General features: G+C 45.1%; 1 protein-coding gene across 3 annotated transcripts in view; it reads left to right on the top strand.

Moving 5' to 3' along the window:
* The first annotated feature begins 653 nt into the window (after nt 1-653).
* Nucleotides 654-20,313, top strand: part of NID2 (nidogen 2) — a 78,907-nt gene continuing 59,247 nt past the window's right edge. For all 3 annotated transcript variants that reach the window (XM_060142618.1, XM_060142609.1, XM_060142623.1), the window contains exons 1-4: nt 654-1,003; nt 1,682-1,990; nt 11,355-11,587; nt 17,881-18,593. In XM_060142618.1, the coding sequence (XP_059998601.1) occupies nt 773-1,003; nt 1,682-1,990; nt 11,355-11,587; nt 17,881-18,593 (1,486 nt within the window). In that variant the 5' untranslated portion in view covers nt 654-772. The remainder of the gene's footprint in view (nt 1,004-1,681; nt 1,991-11,354; nt 11,588-17,880; nt 18,594-20,313) is intronic.

Raw genomic sequence — 20,313 nt, forward strand, 5'->3', positions numbered from 1 at the left:
TTTCGGCCCGGTGGCCCAGTCCTCCCGTGCGGTCCAGCTCTCCCGGGAGGCGGCCTTCGGGAGGGGGACGGAATTTAGGAGTCAGCCCCCCGGCTTCATACAAAGGCGCGCTTCTCCTCAGCGTCTCTGGGTGGAGCGATGAGGCCGAGGAAGCTGTGGCTACGACACAGCAAAAGTGCCTTTTGCTTCTCGGCCCGAGAGCCAGACCTCGAGGGCGAGGGGCGCCCGGCACCCCAGGGCAGGGCACCATCCTCGCCTTGCCAGCCTGGCGGGGCACTTCGCGCCAGCCAGCAGCTGCACAAGCTGCCGCGAGGTCCCCCTTGGCGCTGAGGTCATCTCCTGCAGCGCTGCTGCCTTCGGACCGTGCGGGCCATTTGGTCCCGGAGGCAGGAGTCGCCGGCACCCCTGGGCAGCCCCGAGAGGAGGGTGAGGGTGACCCCGCGAGCTCTCGGGGAGCGGAGGCGGAGGAGAAGTGGTTCCGACCACCCCTGGCCGGGATGTTTCACCCCGCCAGCCCCGCCGGTCCGGTGACCACTGCCTTAGAAAACTTAAACGAGAACCAGATGTGGTGGCCGCTGTCGAACTTTCTCAGAACTGGCGATTGGTCCCGGGGCCAGGGCCGCAGCCAATCATCGCTCTGGGAGGGCCCGGAGTCCCGCCCCGCCCGGGACCCCGCCGGGATCCAGGTTGGAGGCCAGCGCGGCGGGGCTAGTGGGCTGGCTGGCGGGGCAGGGACGCGCTCTGCCGCGGGACAGCCCAGGGCCGAGAGAGCATGCGGGGGGACCGGGCGGACGGGCGGCCCGCGCTGCCGCCGCCGCCGCCGATGCTGCTGCTGCTGCTGCTGCTGCTGTCCCGGGCCGCGGCGCTGCACCCGGGCGAGCTATTCCCCTACGGGCAGTCGCGAGGGGACCAGCTCCTGCAGGAAGGCGACGACGAAAGCTCGGCTGCCGTGAAGCTGGCGCTTCCCCTGCGCTTCTATGAAGCCCAATTCAGCGAACTCTACGTAAGTTTAGCTTCTTCCTGGTGCGGAATTCTGCAGATTTCTTCTTCTTCTTCTGCAGCTTCTGAACAGGCGTCAGTGTAGTGCGGCTCTCAGCGAACCCCTGCCTTCCGAAGGGAGGAAATAGTCCGCACAGTCGGCTGTCCCCGAGCGCCCTCGGGGTGGGACCTGGCTTTGCAGCGATGCTGTTGCCGGACCACTGCTTTTCCCTGCTTCAGGGGGGCGGGGGGAGGGGGTAAGAATTGTTCGCAGCCGCATAAGAGTCCCAGGCAGAAAAGAAGGTGGGATTGCTAAGCCGGCCAGTGGGGTTTCCAGTTAGGACAGCGAGGAGGCTGTGCACTTCTATAGAGCTGGGTGTTCCCTCCTCCGACCCGTAGCTTTTTTCCAGGGTTGTGCGGGAGATGAGAAGATAACGTGAACGAGTTTTAGGGCTCCTGGACCTATTGCACCGCGCTTGTGGGGTAGGGGTGACGGGTGGGACGCCGGTTGAAGTTGCGCTGGTCGCCCTGAACCAGGAATCGGGCTCCCAGCCGATGGGGAAGGGGAAACTTCATGCCCGGGGCGGTTCCCTTCCCTCTTTACGGAGCCAGGGTGGGCGCTCGCGTCCGGACCTGTGGTGGCCCTCCTTGGGCTTCCTGCAACGTACGCGACCGTCACACTTTTGTCCCGCTCGTCCCCCAGGTGGTCACCAACGGCATCATCTCCACCCAGGATTTCCCCAGGGAGACCCAGTATGTGGACGATGATTTCCCCACAGACTTCCCGGCCATCGCCCCTTTCCTGGCCGACATCGACACGAGTCACGGCAGGGGCCGGGTCCTTTACCGCGAGGACACCTCCCCGGCGGTGCTGGGCCTGGCCGCCCGCTACGTGCGTGCAGGCTTCCCGCGCTCCGGCGCGCACTTCGCCCCCACCCACGCCTTCCTGGCTACCTGGGAGCAGGTGGGCGCCTACGAGGAGGCCACGCGCTGGGCCCCGCCCTCGGGAGAGGTAAGCGACCAGGGATGCTTGCTTGGCCTCTGTGCCAACTGAGGAAATGGGCTTGGCTTCTGGGCTGGAACCCAGGGACTGGCTTGAAATTTTTCCGGAGTCTGCTCTCCCGCTAAATCTGATGTATAGTTTGGCGGCACCAGGGCTGAAGTGGCTCGGAAGTGAAGAAGGCTGTTTTCTCCAAGCTTTCTCTGAGGGTCTGAGAGGTCACTCTTGCAAGGAGAACTGCTTAAGGGATGTGAGTGCCCCAGTGCAGATGCAGAAGGGGTTTATGGTTTGATTGTTTTTAGAATCACCTCGTATATACAAGAACTATTTCTAATTATATGTTCAGTGAAGGAAAAACATCAGGAAATGCTGGCAATTTTTAAAAGAACAACCATTCATTTTCCTGCCACTCAAAGATAACCACTGTTAAACAGTTTCGTGTGCATCTGCCAGGGCTTTTTCCTATCCATATCTGTATCTATCACTGTCTATTAATGATGAGTTCACATTGCACATACGGCTTTGTAACTTTTTTTTCACTAATTAGTAAATTGTGAATATGTTTAGCTGTCAATAAATATACTTCTACAAACATCACTGTTAATGTTTGCATATATTCCATCCGGGGGATTTCTCATTGTGCCCAGTGGTCAGCAAGGTTATTTCCAATTTTTCTCATTATAAATTTGTGAAGCACTTTTTCTTTCTTAAGCTAAATCTTTGTACCATGTCACTAGTTGACATTCCAGGAAGCGGAACTGGTGGGCCAGAGTGATGCATTTTTTATAAGGTTTTAATAGCCTTTGCCAAATTGCCCTCCAGGTACCAGTTCACATGCTCCGTACTTTACAGGAGACTGCCCTTGATTCCTTGTATAGTGTCTACCTGAGAAAGTGAAACAACGTAAGCACCCAGTCATTAGGCTTGGCAGCAACATTTGAGGTACTCCAAATGGACATCAGGTGGCGCCAGGGTGGCTTCGCAAAAGGGGAGCTGCCTCACTCCTGGGGTAGGTAAGGGCTTCCTCCTATGAAATTAGACCTGAATCTAAAATGTCAACTCTAAAGGCTGAAACTCGTTGAGTTTATCTCTATTTTAACTCATCAAAATGATTCTTAGCTATAGAAAGATGACACGTATCCTCCGTAGGTTCAGGGAGATTAACTAGCTTGCCCACTCTCAGTGAGCGATTCAAGATGGTGGCCATTCTTATTCTGTGCTCCCTGAGTAAGAGGAATATTTCCTAAAGGCTTTACTAAGCAAAGAAGATCTAGAAATAAAAAAGATTTGAATTGATTTTTGCCATTCATTTTATTTTGGGTCAGGCAACATCTAGCTTTGTTTATTGCATAATCTTTTAATGCATAGGTTTGACATTTCAGTTATTCAATTCAACAGAGTACATTCAGTTCAAATAAATAGACTGAGCACCTTCTTTTTTTAAAAAAATTAAATTTTATATTGGAGTATAGCCGATTAACAATGCTGTGATAGCTTCAGGTGCACAGCAAAGCAACTCAGCCATACATATAGATGTGTCCATTCTCCCCCAAACTCTCCTCCCATCCAGACTGCCACATAACATTGAGCAGAGTTCCCTGTGCTGTACAGTAGGTCCTTGTTGGTTATCCATTTTAGATATAGCAGTGTGTACATGTCAGACTCAGACTCCCTAATTATCCCTTCCCCCCTGGTAACCATAAGCTTGTTCTCTAAGTCATTTATACAATGGAATATTACTCAGCCACTAAAAAGAATGAAATAATGCCATTTGCGGCAACATGGATGGACCTAGAGATTGTCATACTGAGTGAAGTAAGTCAGAAAGAGAAAGAGAAATATCGTATGCTATCGCTTATATGTGGAATCTAAAAAAAAATGATACAAATGAACTTATTTATAAAACAGGAACAGACACAGACTTTGAGCACCTTCTTTGTTCAGGGCATTGGTCTAGGTGGAGGGTTGGAGAAATGAATAAGGTATGTTGCATTCATTAATTCACTTTTGTCCATAAGTTTAAAAAGCATTTAAAGTTTAACATACCTATAATACAAAGTTTAGAAAATAACGTTTATAATTTTACTAACCAGAGGTCACCACTGCTAGTATTTTATTGTGTTTTCTTCCAGTCTTCTTTTCTAAACATATATCTTATATGTGACATATTCATATATGTATGTGTATATAAGTAATTTATATTTAAACATAGTTGAGATTTATTCATCCAACAAACTTTTTTGCACTTACTGTATGTCAGGGCATGTAGAGACTGTGAAAGGACACATTCTTTACTCCTAAGGATGTCATAGTTTAATAGGGATATTGATTATTATTCAGTATGATAAGTGAAGTAGCATCTTGACTTAAGGAGACTAACTCTATCCCTCCCTTGTTAGGGGACCTGATCTGGGAAAGTTTCAGTGAGCAATTGTCTTTGCATCTGAGTTGACTAGAGTAGAACATTCCCAATAGAAGAGGTAGCATATGACATATCACCCATGGACTATATTGTATAATGTGTTTGGGGCATTCCATGTGGTATCTTATTACTGAAGAGGAAGGGTGGTGGGACATGAGGCTGGGAAGGCCATGGAGCAGGGGCAGATCATGCTATGCTAGGAGTTTGGACTTGGTTCTTTGGCACTGGGCAGCTTTTGAAGAATTTTAAACAGAAGTTTTTTGTTGTTTTTTTATTTTTTTTATTTTTTGCGGTACGCGGGCCTCTCACTGTTGCGGCCCCTCCCGTTGCGGAGCACAGGCTCCGGACGGACGCGCAGGCTCAGTGGCCATGGCTCACGGGCCCAGCCGCTCCGCAGCATGTGGGATCCTCCCGGACCGGGGCACGAACCCGTGTGCCCTGCATCGGCAGGCGGACTCTCAATCACTGTGCCACCAGGGAAACCCTGTTATTTTATTTTTTAAAGAGAGCTCTTTTTGATTGTATTGAGAAGGTAAGGGTTCAATGGAAAGACTGACTGCTTAGACAATTATTATATATGTTGTTTATTCAGGATATCTTATTAATTCTTATAATAACATTTTATCATGCTGTCTTCCCACAACAATGCTGCATGTTTAAGATAAGTACAGCAAGACTTATTCTTTGCCATTACCTAGTAAGTTAAGGCAATTGTCTAGAATTCTGTACGTAGTGAGGCAAAGGCAGGTTTAGAATACAGATTTCTTGATTCTTAGGTTTCTGTCATTGTTGCTTTTACCCAGACTTTTCATGCAGGACCCATTTCCTTGGCACAAGTGATGTAGGTAGACACAACAATAGTTGTACCTTTTCCAAAGACTTCCAATAAATGAGGTTTTTTTTATTGTCTCAATGTGATCTTTGTACCAGAAGAGTCCTTGGAACCATATTTCTTTCAAAGGAAGAATGAATTTGGAATGAAATTTTCCAAGGACACTATCGACTCCTTATTACTTCCAAATTAGTATTCCAGTGCTCTTAAGTGAATTCAGCTGCATCTATCTTATTTTTTCAACAGAGAAAGACAACGTTGAGCTGAGTGAGAGGAATCGGGGAGAGGAGCAGTTGCACAGAATCTCTGGGGTGATGAGGTCACACTAGAGCTTTAGTATTCCAATTTTATCAGGGCTTATTTGAAACTGAAAATTATAATACAGACAAGGTGACTTTAATTACTTTTCTCAGTTTCATCTGCAGCATGGGAATAATGCTTCTGATATGAAGATAATGACAATAAAAACATTTTGAAAGAAGTGGTTTATGAAAGGTTATCCAGTGACTTTGGAAGCAATGATCCAGCCTCAGTCTTAGTTTCCTAATCTGTAAAATGAAGTAGCAATGCCCACCTTACAGGACTGTTGTGAGAATTCACTAAGGTGACATTTTAAAGTAGCCATTATGGTCCCTTAGACTTAGCAAGTGCATATGCCCAGCCAATCTGTGTTCCCCTACATTGGGTTGATGGGACCAGATTCTGGTTCTTTTATTTCTCTATTTCTCTGTCTTGTAAGGATGCTGTGATGTAAGTCTTCTACTTAAGGACTCTTTAAATACAAGCTTTTCTAAATTGCAACTTCTGTCTAGGCCTTTTTATGGTGGGGGCAGAGTGGGGGAAGATTTGTAGAATCCATCTCTTACTTTTCTAATTAAAATCAATCTTCAGACATTGCCATATGCTGAGTTGGCTTCAGAATTTGTTTCATTTAGAAAGGAGATATTCTGTTTGGAGAGAGGATGTTTCTGTAATTACCCACATTGAAGTTTCTTCTGAATACTTTGAAGAGCTCTGTGACATGAGTTCTCGTTTTGATAATTCTTTGGAGATAGATTTTGGCAAGCAATAATCAACTTTGCTTGAAGGACTGTGTGAATTCTACATGGCCTTCTTAAACCTTGGCATACTAACTTCATGTTGCAGAGTTACTGGAAACGAAGATATCAAAGGAATGGCATCTTTACCATTTAAAACTATTTCAGATGTTGCCCTTTCTCGCCGTGGATGTTCGTGGTGGGTGTGACAGGATGTGGTACCTGATATTTCAGGAATGTCAAGGTGTTACTGCATCTAAAAACATATCACCAAATGGTGTTTATCAACTCACTCAATCTGAGACTCCTTGAACTGTCATAGGTACTTCACAGAGCAAAGTCACAGTATTGACCTTCAAAGAACTTATGGGCAGGAGACATACTGCCCATATGTTTACTTTAGCTGTGTTTTTTTTTTTTCGGGGGTGGGGTAGGTGAGACTGTTGTTTTGTTGTTGTTTGAAGGATGAAGGGGGATAGGGAACTGGGCTACATAGATCTGTGTGGTATGGTACAGGGAATGCATTGTTGACCTGTATTAAGTTGGGCTGAAAGAATGGATATTGAGAATGGGGCAGCAGGACAGATTGTTCTGGCCTAGGATGTGTCCTGGGAGAAGGCCAAGAGAGCTGAGGCTGGAGAAATGGATGAAGGTAGGTGTGGGGCAGTAACATAAGATGAGCAGAAGACTTCCCAATGGAGGTTTCACCATGGGGAGTGAGGCATGCTGACTTGTTTCAAGGAATGATAGTCATTGACAGAGACGGTTGGATCCAGGGAGAAAAGCAGGACATGGTTGTAGCTTTTTGAGCTCTGAAGCTGAGGTCCAGAAGAGGGGAGGTCTACAGTCTACCTGAAAGAGTTTAGCCTCTGTCTGAGATATAGCCATGCAGACATAGAGAACAGAGACATATATGGAAATTGGTTAAAGAAATGCTGACGTTTTGCTAAAGACTAAGTGTCAGGAAGGTTATACTATTAGTGATGTGATAGTACTGAACATTTATTTTTGAATTTTTTGGCAGGATCTGTAGGATTTAGGGAAGAAAAAAATGAACGCGGGAAAATCTTGCATATGACAGTGACCTATAGGTAACGGGAGATGGAGAAATACACTAAGGAATGGAGATTCCTCTTCACACCGAACACTGGAGGCCAGGAGTCAACGATGCTATGACTGTAGAGAGCATGTGACCCTAGAGAAGACAGGGAAGAGAATTTTGGGACGTGTGTAGGAGACACCCTACTTCTTAATTTTCATTGTAGTTTTTGTAAACCACTCGAGGCAAAACCCTTTGGGACATGGGTGGCACCGCTGCGATTTTTTGGCCAGATGGCTGAAATCAGTTAAATCAGTTGCAAAAATCAGGAGCTCATTGAGGGGCATGTTTCCTATTTATCAACCTGGCTCTGCCGAGCGTCAAGTCAACACTGATTAGCAACGTCCCACACCTGGGAGGGAGAGCCCAGCGCTGCCCGATTTCTGCCGAGGGCTCTGGCTTTTCTCTCTTTCTGATAACAGGATGGCAGATCTTGAAGTTCCGCAGCACTGGCCCTGCTCCTCGTCCCATGGCGGCCCCTCTCTCCTCCCTGGGATCCTGAGGGCGTTGGGAACTGGTGATCCTTTTGTGGGGTTTGGCAGCCCATCTGAGGCTTTCGCTTCAGGGACAGAGCATGTGGGGTTCTTGCGAAGACTTTTCTCCAGGAATGTGAAGACCTTTCCGGTCTGGAAGCCTGTCAAGGCGTGCTCCTGGGGGAGGAGCCCTGCAGGACATCACGAAGAGGGAATTAGCGGTTAGATGTAGAATTTTGTGGAACGGAGAGAACTTTAAAAGTGATCATTTGGTATGCGGGTGGTTTTTAAACAGGCAAACGTTTTTGGCCGGTCTCTGGGATCCTATATTCTATTTAAAATTCTTCTATTTGCCTATTTCGGTGGAGACAAGTAGATTAAATAAATGCTTGCCACCTGTAATAAGTGCTTGTCTCAGGATGGCATATAAAAGACATTGAATACATTTTCATTGAAATGAACTTGCTGACTGGCTGAAAGAATGAATAAAATAAAGTGCTATATACCCAGACCCCACAGTAAAAAGCCAGATTCTCCCCTTCACAGCTCTGTTTACTTTTTCCCTCCCCTCCCATCTCCTTCAATTCCTTCACAATCTATGGGACCTCCTTATCTTATAGAATTTCTCTAGACTTAGAACCAGGATTCCTCCTATCTGACGTTTATTGTGGGCAATCAATGCCAGGAACTCCGAAAGCTTTGCTTTTTAAAACAGAATCTGTCTCCTTCCTTAAGTACCTTTCTTTCTCTAGTTGAACTTTCTTTGGACTAAAGTAACACTGAAGTTATTGAATCTCCATTAATCGATGATGTATTGAATAGCATATACTCTGTATAGACATGATACAGGACAGCCTTTGTTTACATTTGGCAGAAGTTATGGCTTCCGAGCTTTGGGAAATTCTAGAAAACATCCCTTGCCTTTTGTTTTTGGAAAAGTCAGGCTTTCCGGATGAAGCAATCAACAACGACAACAGTAACAAATATATGAGCACTGCCCCCTGCCCCCCATCACTAAGTTTCTGAACTTAAAGAAAGAAAGAAAAGCAAAAACCCAAGCCAAGCAAGGTGACCTTTTCTGTGTTGGAGATCTAAAAGAAAGTTTGGATAGTATTTTGGTTTTTTTCTGGAAAAGCATTTGAACACCTGAATTTCTTTGTCTTGTAAGCAAACCCTCAAAACTGTACTTTGAAATTAAACATAGGAAAGAAGAATCAACACTAGGAAAGAGCTTGACCACCGTATGGGGAAGGACCCAGGACAGAACAAAATGCAGACCCACGCCTCTTGTTTGCTGTTTCATTTAGTAAAATGGGATGTGCTTCTCTCTGCCTAATTTTGTCTGTCTAGCAAAATGGGGAAACTGTGCTACTTGTCAGTAAATAACGTTTCTAGGAGCCACGTTATTTAGGAAATGGTGGTATTTATAAATACCTCCCCTGCTGCCTGCTAAATTGTAAAAGGAGTGGGATTTAGTGAGAGAGGTATTCTCAGAGACCTTAATATAACATCTTTTTTAAGATACTCAAGCACCATTAACTGATCATTTGGGTGGGCGGAGATAGCTGCATGTAGGTAAAGGCAAAAATGTGTCTTGTTGGGGCTTCCCTGGTGGCGCAGCGGTTGGGGGTCTGCCTGCCGATGCAGGGGACACGGGTTCGTGCCCCGGTCCGGGAAGATCCCACATGCCGCGGAGCGGCTGGGCCCGTGAGCCATGGCCTCTGAGCCTGCGCATCCGGAGCCTGTGCTCCGCAGCGGGAGAGGCCACAACAGTGAGAGGCCCGCGTACCGCAAAAAAAAAAAAAAAAAAAAACAAATGTGTCTTGTTGAAAATACGAGAGTAAGTTGAACTTTAATGAGTGATTCTATAAGGACCTGGGTGCTGAGTCTGTGGCTAACTCAGGCTCCTGGCCTCTCTTTCTGGTCTGCTTTGGCTTCTGCAGTGTTTATTAATGTTCACAGGCAGCCTCTGCAACGCCTCCCCACCGCAGCCCTTAAGGTGTTGGGCCCACACCCTCCTTTCTGGCCTCCACTACCTCCTCCAGCAGTTCTCCTAGAATCCCAGCCATGGCTGCTTCCCTGTCCTAAGCTCTGAGACTGTCCTGGGCAGCGGCTGCGTCCTTTGTTCCTTGGCCTCTTTGCGCCAAGCATACTGTCGAGTGCTTAATAGGCACCTGGCTGTTTGAAGTAATATACAAATGAATTAATGAACTGAGTTTACAAACATGGAAGCAGCTAACCAGGCAAGACGAGGTGAGTGCTAACTTGAAACACTAAGATACTGTGGAGGGTCAGAGAACAGCAATAAATCTACAGGGAATTGCAAAACCCCTCAGAGGGGCAGCATTAGAAGGTCAGGAGTGTTTCCAGGCACAGGAAAACGTGAGCAAATGTGCAGAAGCATCAAAGTGCATGGGGCAAATGGGCAATATTAAATAATCGGTGGAGATGCAGGGGATCTGAGCCTGAGAAGAGAGTTTGCAGCTTATAAATCACCTGAGATGGCCGGCCAAGGAGCGGTTGGGACAGCCTGATGATGCAGGGCAGGGACCCTGGCCGGCCTGCCACCGCATATTAGTAGCCTGACCTTAGGCAGATCTCTTAGCCCCTATGTCTTTGTTTCCTCATCTGAGACATGAGGGTAGGGTAACTCTGGTGCTGGTGTCAAAAGGTAGATGGGGGCTTCCCTGGTGGTGCAGTGGTTAAGAATCTGCCTACCAATGCAGGGGACATGGGTTCGAGCCCTGGTCCAGGAAGATCCCACATGCTGCAGAGCAACTAAGCCCGTGCACCACAACTACTGAGCCCATGTGCCGCAACTGCTGAAGCCCATGTGCCTAGAGCCCATGCTCTGCACTCAACAAGAGACACCACCACAATGAGAAGCACTCACACTACAACAAAGAGTAGCCCCCGCTCGCCGCAACTAGAGAAAGCCTGTGCGCAGCAGCGAAGACCCAACAAAACCAAATATAAATAAATAAAATAAATTTATATATAAAAATAAAAGGTGGATGGGAGAGAATAGAGAGTAAGGCTTTGGGAACAGTAAGGAGGCCTTTTGATCAGCCAGTGCCTCATACCACCCCTGCCCATAAATAAGTGAATGAGTGAATGAATGAATGATCCAGATGAGTGCCCAGGGCAGAAACCTAGGACAGTGGCTGTGGGAATGTACAGGTTAATTTTGCTACTTGCTCTCAGCTCTGAAAGAAGTTTGGATGAAAGGAGTTTGAAACCTCAAAAAATAGTTTTATTTTTTGTAACTAGTGTTTTTTTTTACCTATGCATATTTCAACTATTAATCTAAATTGATAAAAGATGATTATAACAATAATATGCTGATGTAATTATGTTTATAATTTGGAGAGGAAATTTAAAAGAATATTATGTGTAAAAACAATTTGGAGAAATCCTGAGAAGGGGGACAACCCTTTGCATTTATAATGCTTTGGGGTTTCTTTGTTGTTTTTTGTTTGTTTTATTAAGAATATTTTCTTCTTTTTTTCACAGCTGAATACTTTTCAAGCAGTTTTGGCATCTGATAAGTCTGACACCTACGCCCTCTTTCTTTATCCTGCCAATGGCCTTCAGTTCTTTGGAACCCGCCCCAAAGAATCTTACAATGTCCAGCTCGAGCTTCCAGCCCGCGTGGGCTTCTGCAGAGGGGAGGTCGGTGACCTGAAGAGAGAGGGACCATATTTCAGCTTGACTAGCACTGAACAGTCTGTGAAAAATCTCTACCAGTAAGTAACATGGGGCTTACGCCCTTTCCTGTTGGAATGTAAAGACCCTTAGGAGCTACCTAAACTTGAGTGGCCCTACTCATTAAATATCATCTCCGTGGTTTCTAAGCAAGGGATCAGATCGAAACCAGGAACTAGGCCAGACCCTGGGAGGAGCACGTTGACCAAAATATAAACAGTCTTTTATTTTTCCTGCCCTATTGGCTATAGATACTGGAAACAGAACTCCGTGTGTGTGTGTGTGTGTGTGTGTGTGTGTGTGTGTGTGTGTGTGTGTGAGCACAGCCAGTGAGGCTTGCTATGGAAATCATTGCCCTTGGAAGCACATAAAAACACCCAGTAATACAACTGCCCAGGTTGAGGTTTTTCCAGGTTAATCGTTTCACAGCTGGAGACGTTGTGAGTTAGTCTTTTGGACAGATAGGTGTTAAAAGTTAAGAGTAGTGTAATTTGGGGAAAAAAAAGGAAAACCAAAGAGATTGGTAGATTTTTGGAAGTCTCAGGATTTCTCAGTGGCTTCATTATCTGAAATCGTCCTGAGGGTTTTCCATGCAATGCCTGGGACCAAGCACATTCCTTAGTCCCATCACATAAGCTCACTCTGCTCGTCCACATCGTGCCCAGTATCTGGGTTAGCACCTGTTGATATTTAATAATTTCCAGGCTCTAAAAAAAATTTCTGCTTTTATCCCTTCCCTGAATACTGGTCTAGAAGGCAGACAGAGAATACTTTGGTTACCTGGCCTCCCTTGACTCCTCTAAGTTTCGTTACATGATTCCTGGGTATTGGAACATCTTACACTTTTGCATGCCATCTGCTTTACTCAGAGACCAGAGAGCGGGCCCTACAACCAAATAGGGTTACTGAGAGCTGACATTTATTGAGAGCTTACTGTATGCCAACATTGTGCTACACACTTTCCAGAAGTTCTCTTAATTAAAACTCAACAAGAATCTCAGGGGGTAAGTTCTTCTCTTTTCTCAATGTGACACATGAGCTTAGGGAAGTTAAATTGCCTATAATCTCAAAGTTATGAAGTGGCAAAGCCAAAATTCAACCACAAGTCTGGAGCTCTGAACTACTTATTTTACGCTGAATCCTGGCCTGCTTTCCCCTTCTCATGACTCATGTCGGACATCTTTTGAGCTCCACCAAGGTTGCCTTTTTAGTCTTGACTCTGGAGAAAACTTAGCTCCTTATTCTCTTTCCCCTGGTTCCACCCTCCTCTTCTACTCTGGAGCCATAGGTTCTCTGCCTCTCAGGCATTATCGAGAGCTCACCATGGGCCAAGAGCTGGAAAGAGAAAGATGTCTAAGGCCCAGGCCCTGTACGCAAGCAACCTGCACTCTCCTAGAGTAGACAGACAAACAACAGTTCCAGAGCATAGGAGTAAGTGCTAACACCTCCTCAGGGTACAGGAGGCAGTGAGGGCCGAAAAGCCGGAGGGAAAAAGCAGACGTGTTCCCCCACCATAGCCGTAATGGCCTCTAAGAACTCACACAGACACACGCACGCACACACGTACACACATACACCACTTCCATTTACCTCCCTCCATGCCTACCTCATCTTTGTCTTTCATGCTTCATAGAAACCTCTGAGTTGCTTGATTGAAGGTGGAAGATATGGGGCCAAAATGACCGTCAGAGGAATTTTTCTTTAGTAGAATCTGTACTTAGTATAAAAACTAAAATAGGGCTTCCCTGGTGGCGCAGTGGTTGAGAGTCCGCCTGCCGATGCAGGGGACACGGGTTCGTGCCCCGGTCCGGGAAGATCCCACATGCCGCGGAGCGGCTGGGCCCGTGAGCCATGGCTGCTGAGCCTGTGCGTCCGGAGCCTGTGCTCCGCAACGGGAGAGGCCACAACAATGAGAGTCCCGTGTACCGCAACAAACAAACAAAAAAAACTAAAAGAAAGTACAAACAACGCCGAGAAATGTGAAAAGTAAAAATTACCCATTCTCACTACTTCAAGTGATAACCATTATTAACAGTCATTCCAGAATTTTAGGTTTATGCAAAACCTTTTTCAAAACCAAAATGGTTCTTTTGTTATACATATGGCATCTTCCCACTTGCTGTCTATGGGTGTCTTTCAGTAAGATATCTGTTATATTATTATTTGAACGCTATAAAACATGGCATCATATATAGCCTGTATTATTAAGACAATAACTTATTGATGAACATTTAACTTATTTCTGGTTTTTCCTTTTATAATTATTGTTTCAGTAAACAAAATAATGCACAGATGCTCATTTGTCTTAAACATAAATTCTTGAAAGTAGAATTGCTGAGAAAGGATATATGCATTGTAACATTTTAATGTATGCTAACCAACTGCCCTTCAGAAACCCTGCACCAACTTACATTCTCACCAGTAAGGAGGGCTGTGATCAACAGTGTCTGTTTCCTACAAGCTTCTAATCTTTCTAGTATTTGTGAATCTGATAGGTATAAAATGTTCATATTTTCACTGTAATTTCTTTGATTACTAATAAAACCGAACACCTCTTCATATGGTTAATAGCCATTTCTTTGCTATTTTCTATTGAGGTGTTTACAAAGACCTTTAACAAATAAGAAAAAACCTAGTAAAGATATTTGCTTTCAAATGCTGTGAATATTTTTATCCAGTTGTTCATCTTTAAAGTTAGTTATGATCTAGAAGGTGTGAGTTTAGGGTTGTCAAAGTTGTTGGCCTTTTCCTTTATGATTTCAGTTCTTGGTATTATTCTTAGAAAAGCCTTCTCTACCTCCAAATTATAGAAATGTTCCTCAGTTTAATCTTCTATTTTACATTTATTTATTTATTTATCTGGTGTGTGTGTGTGTGTGTGTGTGTGTGTGTGTGTGTGTGTGTGTGTGTGTTTTATTGAAGTATAGTTGATTTACAATGTTGTATTAGTTTCAGGTGTACAGCAAAGTGATTCAGATTTTTTTTTTCGAATTCTTTGCCATTATAGGGTACTATAAGATACTGAATATAGTTCCCTGTGCTATACAGTAGGTCCTTATTGGTTATCTATTTTATATATAGTAGTGTGTATATGTTAATCTCAAACTTCTAATTTATCCCTCCCCGCCTTTCCCCTTTGGTAACCATAAGTTTGTTTTCTATGTCTGTGGGTCTGTTTCTATTTTGTAAACAAGTTCATTTGTATCACTGTTTTTATATTTCACATATGAGTGATATCATGGGATATTTGTCTTTCTCTGCCTGGCTTACTTCACTTAGTATGATAATCTCTAGGTCCATCCATGTTGCTGCAAATGGCATTATTTAATTCTTTTTTATGGTTGAGTAGTATTCCATTGTATATATGTACCACATCTTCTTTATCTGTTCATCTGTCAATGGATATTTATGTTGGTTCCATGTCTTGGCTATTGTAAATAGTGCTGCAATGAACATTGGGGTTCATGTATCTTTTTGAATTATAGTTTTCTCCGAATATATGCCCAGGAGTGAGTGGGATTGCAGGATCATATGGTAGCTCTATTTTTCGTTTTTTAAGGAACCTCCATACTGTTTTCCATAGTGGCTGTTATCAATTTACATTCCCACCAACAGTATAGGAGGGTTCCTTTTTCTCCACACCCTCTCCAGCATTCATTAGTTAAAATTTCAAAAATATGCAGAAAAGTGGAGGGAGTCATCTAGATTTACAAGCTGTTGACATTTTGCCATATTCATCATTTTTTTCTTTTTTGCATAAGTAATTTAAACTAAGTGACACACAGCATGCCATTCACTCCTCAATGCTTCAGTATGCATCTCTAAAAAATAAAGTTATTCTCCTAGTCAATGGAATTGTTGGGCTTCCCTGGTGGTGCAGTGGTTGAGAGTCCACCTGCCGATGCAGAGGACACGGGTTCGTGCCCCGGTCTGGGAAGATCCCACATGCCGCGGAGCGGCTGGGCCCATGAGCCATGGCCGCTGGGCCTGCGCATCCAGAGCCTGTGCTCCGCAACGGGAGAGGCCACAACAGTGAGAGGCCCACGAAGTGCAAAAAAAAAAACCACAATGGAATTGTTGTCTTCCTCAAACTTGTCTCATAATTATAAGCTCAGAGGTCATAAGTTATATAATTCATAGTGTGTTTGTCATAACTCTTCTTCTGCACATTTAAATATGAATGTACACATTTGTATTTTTTGAGATTATACTTTTCTATCTCCTGGAAGACAGTAGTTACTAAGTACTTATTACATGCAGGGCCCCATGCTGAACATTTTATGTGATTTTCTAACTTAATCCTCCTAACAACCCAGGGAGGAAGGCACTGTCATCTCATTTTGTAGCCTTGTTTTCTTTTCTAGGAAATTAAGTTCTTTCTGTCGCTAAGCTTTCCAAATGACCTTGATTTTAGGATAAACTCAAACTGGCTGCTTTCTCATCATGCCCAATGACAAAAGCTAGGGTAGTGATTTATATTTAATTAGAAGATCATTTTATTTAGCTTTTATCTGTCATAATTTGTATTTTCCTACTCTTTTAAGCTTTTATAGTTTTCTGTTTCTGACTTCAAGAAGAAATTTCACAGCTACAACACCTCTGATGTGATAATAAACTCCACATCCTCAGATCTTCAGAATTCTCTTATCTTCTTCAGGGTTCCTTGCTTGCTTGCCAAAAAGCACTGGCATTAATTCTTAGAACCTACCAAGTCTACATAACATACCGCACAAAGGATCACAGTTTTGCTTTCTACGCTCCTGTTTCCCTGAACTAATTACAACAGCAGCAGTGGCAACAACAACAATACGCAAGGGGGTGGGGATTGATTGATTGATTCTTGGAATTGTGTTAAAAGTATTATTGCTATAGAAATCCACATGAATATGATGAGTACCAACCCAAATGAGCAAAAGTCTCTTGCCCTTATATGACTCAATGAATTTCCTGTTGTCTTATTAGTCATTAACTGATATCTCATGGACTGACTTTTGAGGAAATCCCACAGCATGAGAGACTTAGAGCCTGGTGTTTGGGCCATATGCCAGAGAGTACAGAAATGGGTGTATTCAAGCCAGCCAGACCCTTTGTTCCTTCAGGTTTTTTCTTATTTTTTTGAAATTGTGTATGGGGTTATCCTCTTTGGAATGTATCACTGACTAAAGTAACGGATCGCTGGGATGTTTGGAAGGCTGAATGGAGCCCGTGTTCTTTTCTAGTGAGGGAAACGCGTGAGCTCCCTGGCTCCAGATGTTTCTGGATACCTCTCACCTGTGACCCGTGGCAGTTTGATTAACTTGCTTTCTTATTTTCCCCTTAATTTTGTTCTACATTGGCTCAACGTTTTTGAGACTTAGGCATTTCTATTCCTTTGAATTTTTGGACATGGGTTCACCAGTCTCTGTGAATTAGTTGATAGATTAATCCACATGACTAAACCGCAAAATGTCTCTAACATTCTGTGATGTGGAGTAAGATAATTAGGATGTGCACTGACTAGTGTATTCGTTTTCTGACGTAATGTGGATGTTCAGAACACGGGCTTTGGTGGTAGTGCTGAGTTCAACTCCAAGCTCTGTCAGTTATTAATTGTGCAACCTTAAGACGATTCATCTCTCTAAACCTGTTTTCTCCTCTGAAAAATCGGTCATGATCACTGCCCCTACCTTGCAAGTTGTGTTGAAGAATGTTTAACACTTGGCATGTAACTAACTCTCACATAAAAAATATTGTTTAAGGGTTTGGCAAAAATGTTTAAGCATATGTTTTCTTGAGTTTGTTAAAAGTAGAGGACGGATAGGGCTTCCCTGGTGGTGCAGTGGTTGAGAGTCCACCTGCCGATGCAGGGGACATGGGTTTGTGCCCGGGTCCGGGAAGATCCCACATGCCGCGGAGCGGCTGGGCCCGTGAGCCGTGGTCGCTGAGCCTGCGTGTCCGGAGCCTGTGCTCCGCAACGGGAGAGGCCCGCATACCGAAAAAACAAAATAAATTTAAAGAAATAAAAGTAGAGGAAGGATAAAATATTCCCACATTCCCTATTTGTTTTCAAATAGCCATTTAGATAAGACATGTAGAGCAGAATTCTGATTTGAGGGTCTGGCCTTCGGTAGACACATGGCCTTTGAAACCCATTGTTAAATAAGAGGTAGTTTACATCAAAATTCCAGTATGATCTTTAGTTACCGTGTAAGTCTGGTTTTATTTGGGTTTCCTGCCAGTGAAAACTCTGAATCTGATCTTAGTAGTCCTTCAGTTTTAAAATAAATCGCTCGCCTTTGTGGGAAGGTGGTGGATGGACACTTTTGTGACAAAGTCCTGTTTCCGTTTTATTTAGACACGGCAACCTGGGGATTCCTGGAGTGTGGGCTTTTCATATCGGCAGCACCTCCCCATTGGATAATGTCAGGCCAGCGACAGTTGGAGGAGACCTTTCCAAAGCCCACCCTCCGGCTCCCCTGGGACATTCCTTCAGCCGCGCTGTGGCCCTGGAGGGTGACTACACTGAGGACAACTTGGATTATTATGATGAGAATGAGGAGGACGTCGAATACCCCTCCCCTGCTGAGCCAGAGGAAGCGTCGAATGGCCACAGCACAGTCGATGTTTCCTTCCACCCGAAAGCTGATTCGAGGCCGTTAGGAGGTGGGATCCCTCCGCCAGATTCTGACCTGGCCTCCCCTTTGCCACGTCCAACATCTAGGGATGGGCCTGAAACAGACTCTGCCACCTTGAACCCTCAAACCAAAGAGGGGAGACCTCAGGGGGAGATAGATGCCCCGGATTTAAAAGGCCGAGTTGAGTCTTCTGAACAGCGAGGGACCACAGTCCCTGCTCCACCAGAGACTGGAGGTTCACTGGATCCTTCCCAGCAAGCCCCGCCTCCCTACCCAGATGGACGGGCACAGCCTGCAGACAGGGATGTTCCTCCAGCCCATCCAGGAGGAGAGGCCGTTCTTCCAAATTACCGCGGGCCGGATCACACTCCACCCCTGGGTCGCAGGAGGCAAGTGGTCGGAGTGGAGGACGACATCAGTTCCAACACCGAGGGTAAGTGGGTTTGAACCCTGGGTACTAAAGAATTCATTGAAAAAATGCTGATCTTCCAGAGAGTCGTGAATTTTCTCTCAAGCGAGTTGAGGAAGAGTTTCGCAAAAAGAGGCTTGGGACTGATTTCTAAAACCCATTGTTTCAGGAGATGGAGTATCTTTCCTTTGCCAAAGAAATCTTGGCAGGCAAATTCTGTTTGGAATCTCTTGACCATTACTAATGTTTTATTTATTTATTTATTTATTTTTAAAATGGGCCTCATGAATCCCGTGGGGAAGAACTGGGGTTGCGCCTGCCAGCGGTGCTCTCACGTGGAATGAAGTTATTTCAGTTTGAAAGTTCAGCAAAGGTAAAGAAGCGTTTTGAGGCTTCGCACACATTACGGTACTGGAGGGCTTCAGGCTTTAGTTTCAAGCAGCGAGTTGTGCTGGCTCGGATGAACATTCCGGCTTCTTCCTCTGTGATGGGATGACCCCGGTGCTCCCCTTGCTTAGAGACACGGCGGTGGGCTGTGGGAGAGGGGACCCCTGGGGAGAGAAAACTGCGAACCACCTGTGTCTTGTCATTTCTGGTTCACGGCTGTGCAGCTGTGCTAGTCAGCTCCCCGGAGCCTTGCCCTCATTTCATGACTCACTGACCAGAGCGAGGGGCCAGCAGAGAAATGCCCAGGGGAGGTGACGGTTAATTAATACAGACACGGAGCCCATGTCACCTTCTTTTGAAGGCGAGACTTGTCATGTCAGCTCTTTCTTCCCAGTCAGGAATGTAAACACCTGAATGGGAAACTGGCCACGGATTCATCCCATTTGTTCCAGGGACTGCTCATCTGACCTCTGACAGGAGGAGGGAGGTCAGAGGTGAAAGCATTCTTTAGGACCTTTGTTTTTTTTCCTTCACCTTTTCTGTTTCCCATACTTTTTATGGTAAAACAGGTTGACCTAGCAGAGGGTCTTCCAGGTGGCTCTGCTGTGGTCCTGATCTGCAAGAATTTGCTTGAAGAAGCCCTTCTTTCAGGAGAGGTGAAACTGTTTTGCGACTGAGGCAGCATCGTGTAATGATTAGAGGGAGAACGTTGGTGTAGGTTTGAATCCTGGCTGTCACGCTGTCCGGGTGACACTTGATGTAGCGCCCAAGCCTCCAGTTTCTCCTAAATTTGACGAGAGGATTAAAAGAGATCACGAAGTTCTCAGGCTAGCGTCTGTACTAGTTGGATCTTAATAAATGGTGGCTGCTGTTACTAATTATAGAGGATTTAAAGCAGTGGGAATGGGGGTGGGGTAGTAGAGAATGAAGAGTGGGCTTGTTAAATACTTGTGCCTTAATTTGTGCCTAAGGACCACGTTTCTCTCAAGTTGAAGATGTGAAGTTTATTGGAAGGCTTCAGAACCTTCACACCCTTCTGATAGTCTCCTGAATTTTCAGCATAAGTGCCGTCTATCTAAACAAAATGTAAAGCCCAGTATCAAAGACACTTTGATCAAAGAGATTTTTGAGGTAAAGATGTGCTCCTATGTGGTCTTTTCATTTGTGGGTTGTGATTTCCTGCTCTGGGAAGAGCTTGGAATATTAGAAAGCAGATCCCTGGGGTGAGTTGTTAAAGGGTTAAGAAGAAGGGGCTGCACATCCTGCTTTGAACTGTGAGGGGCTGGATAAGCTCGAATAGCTGTAGGGGTCCAGGGAACTGGCCATAGGGAAAAACAGGCAGCAGCGAGAACCCTCG

Source organism: Lagenorhynchus albirostris, chromosome 1 (assembly GCF_949774975.1).
Source record: "Lagenorhynchus albirostris chromosome 1, mLagAlb1.1, whole genome shotgun sequence".
Classification (NCBI taxonomy): domain Eukaryota; kingdom Metazoa; phylum Chordata; class Mammalia; order Artiodactyla; family Delphinidae; genus Lagenorhynchus; species Lagenorhynchus albirostris.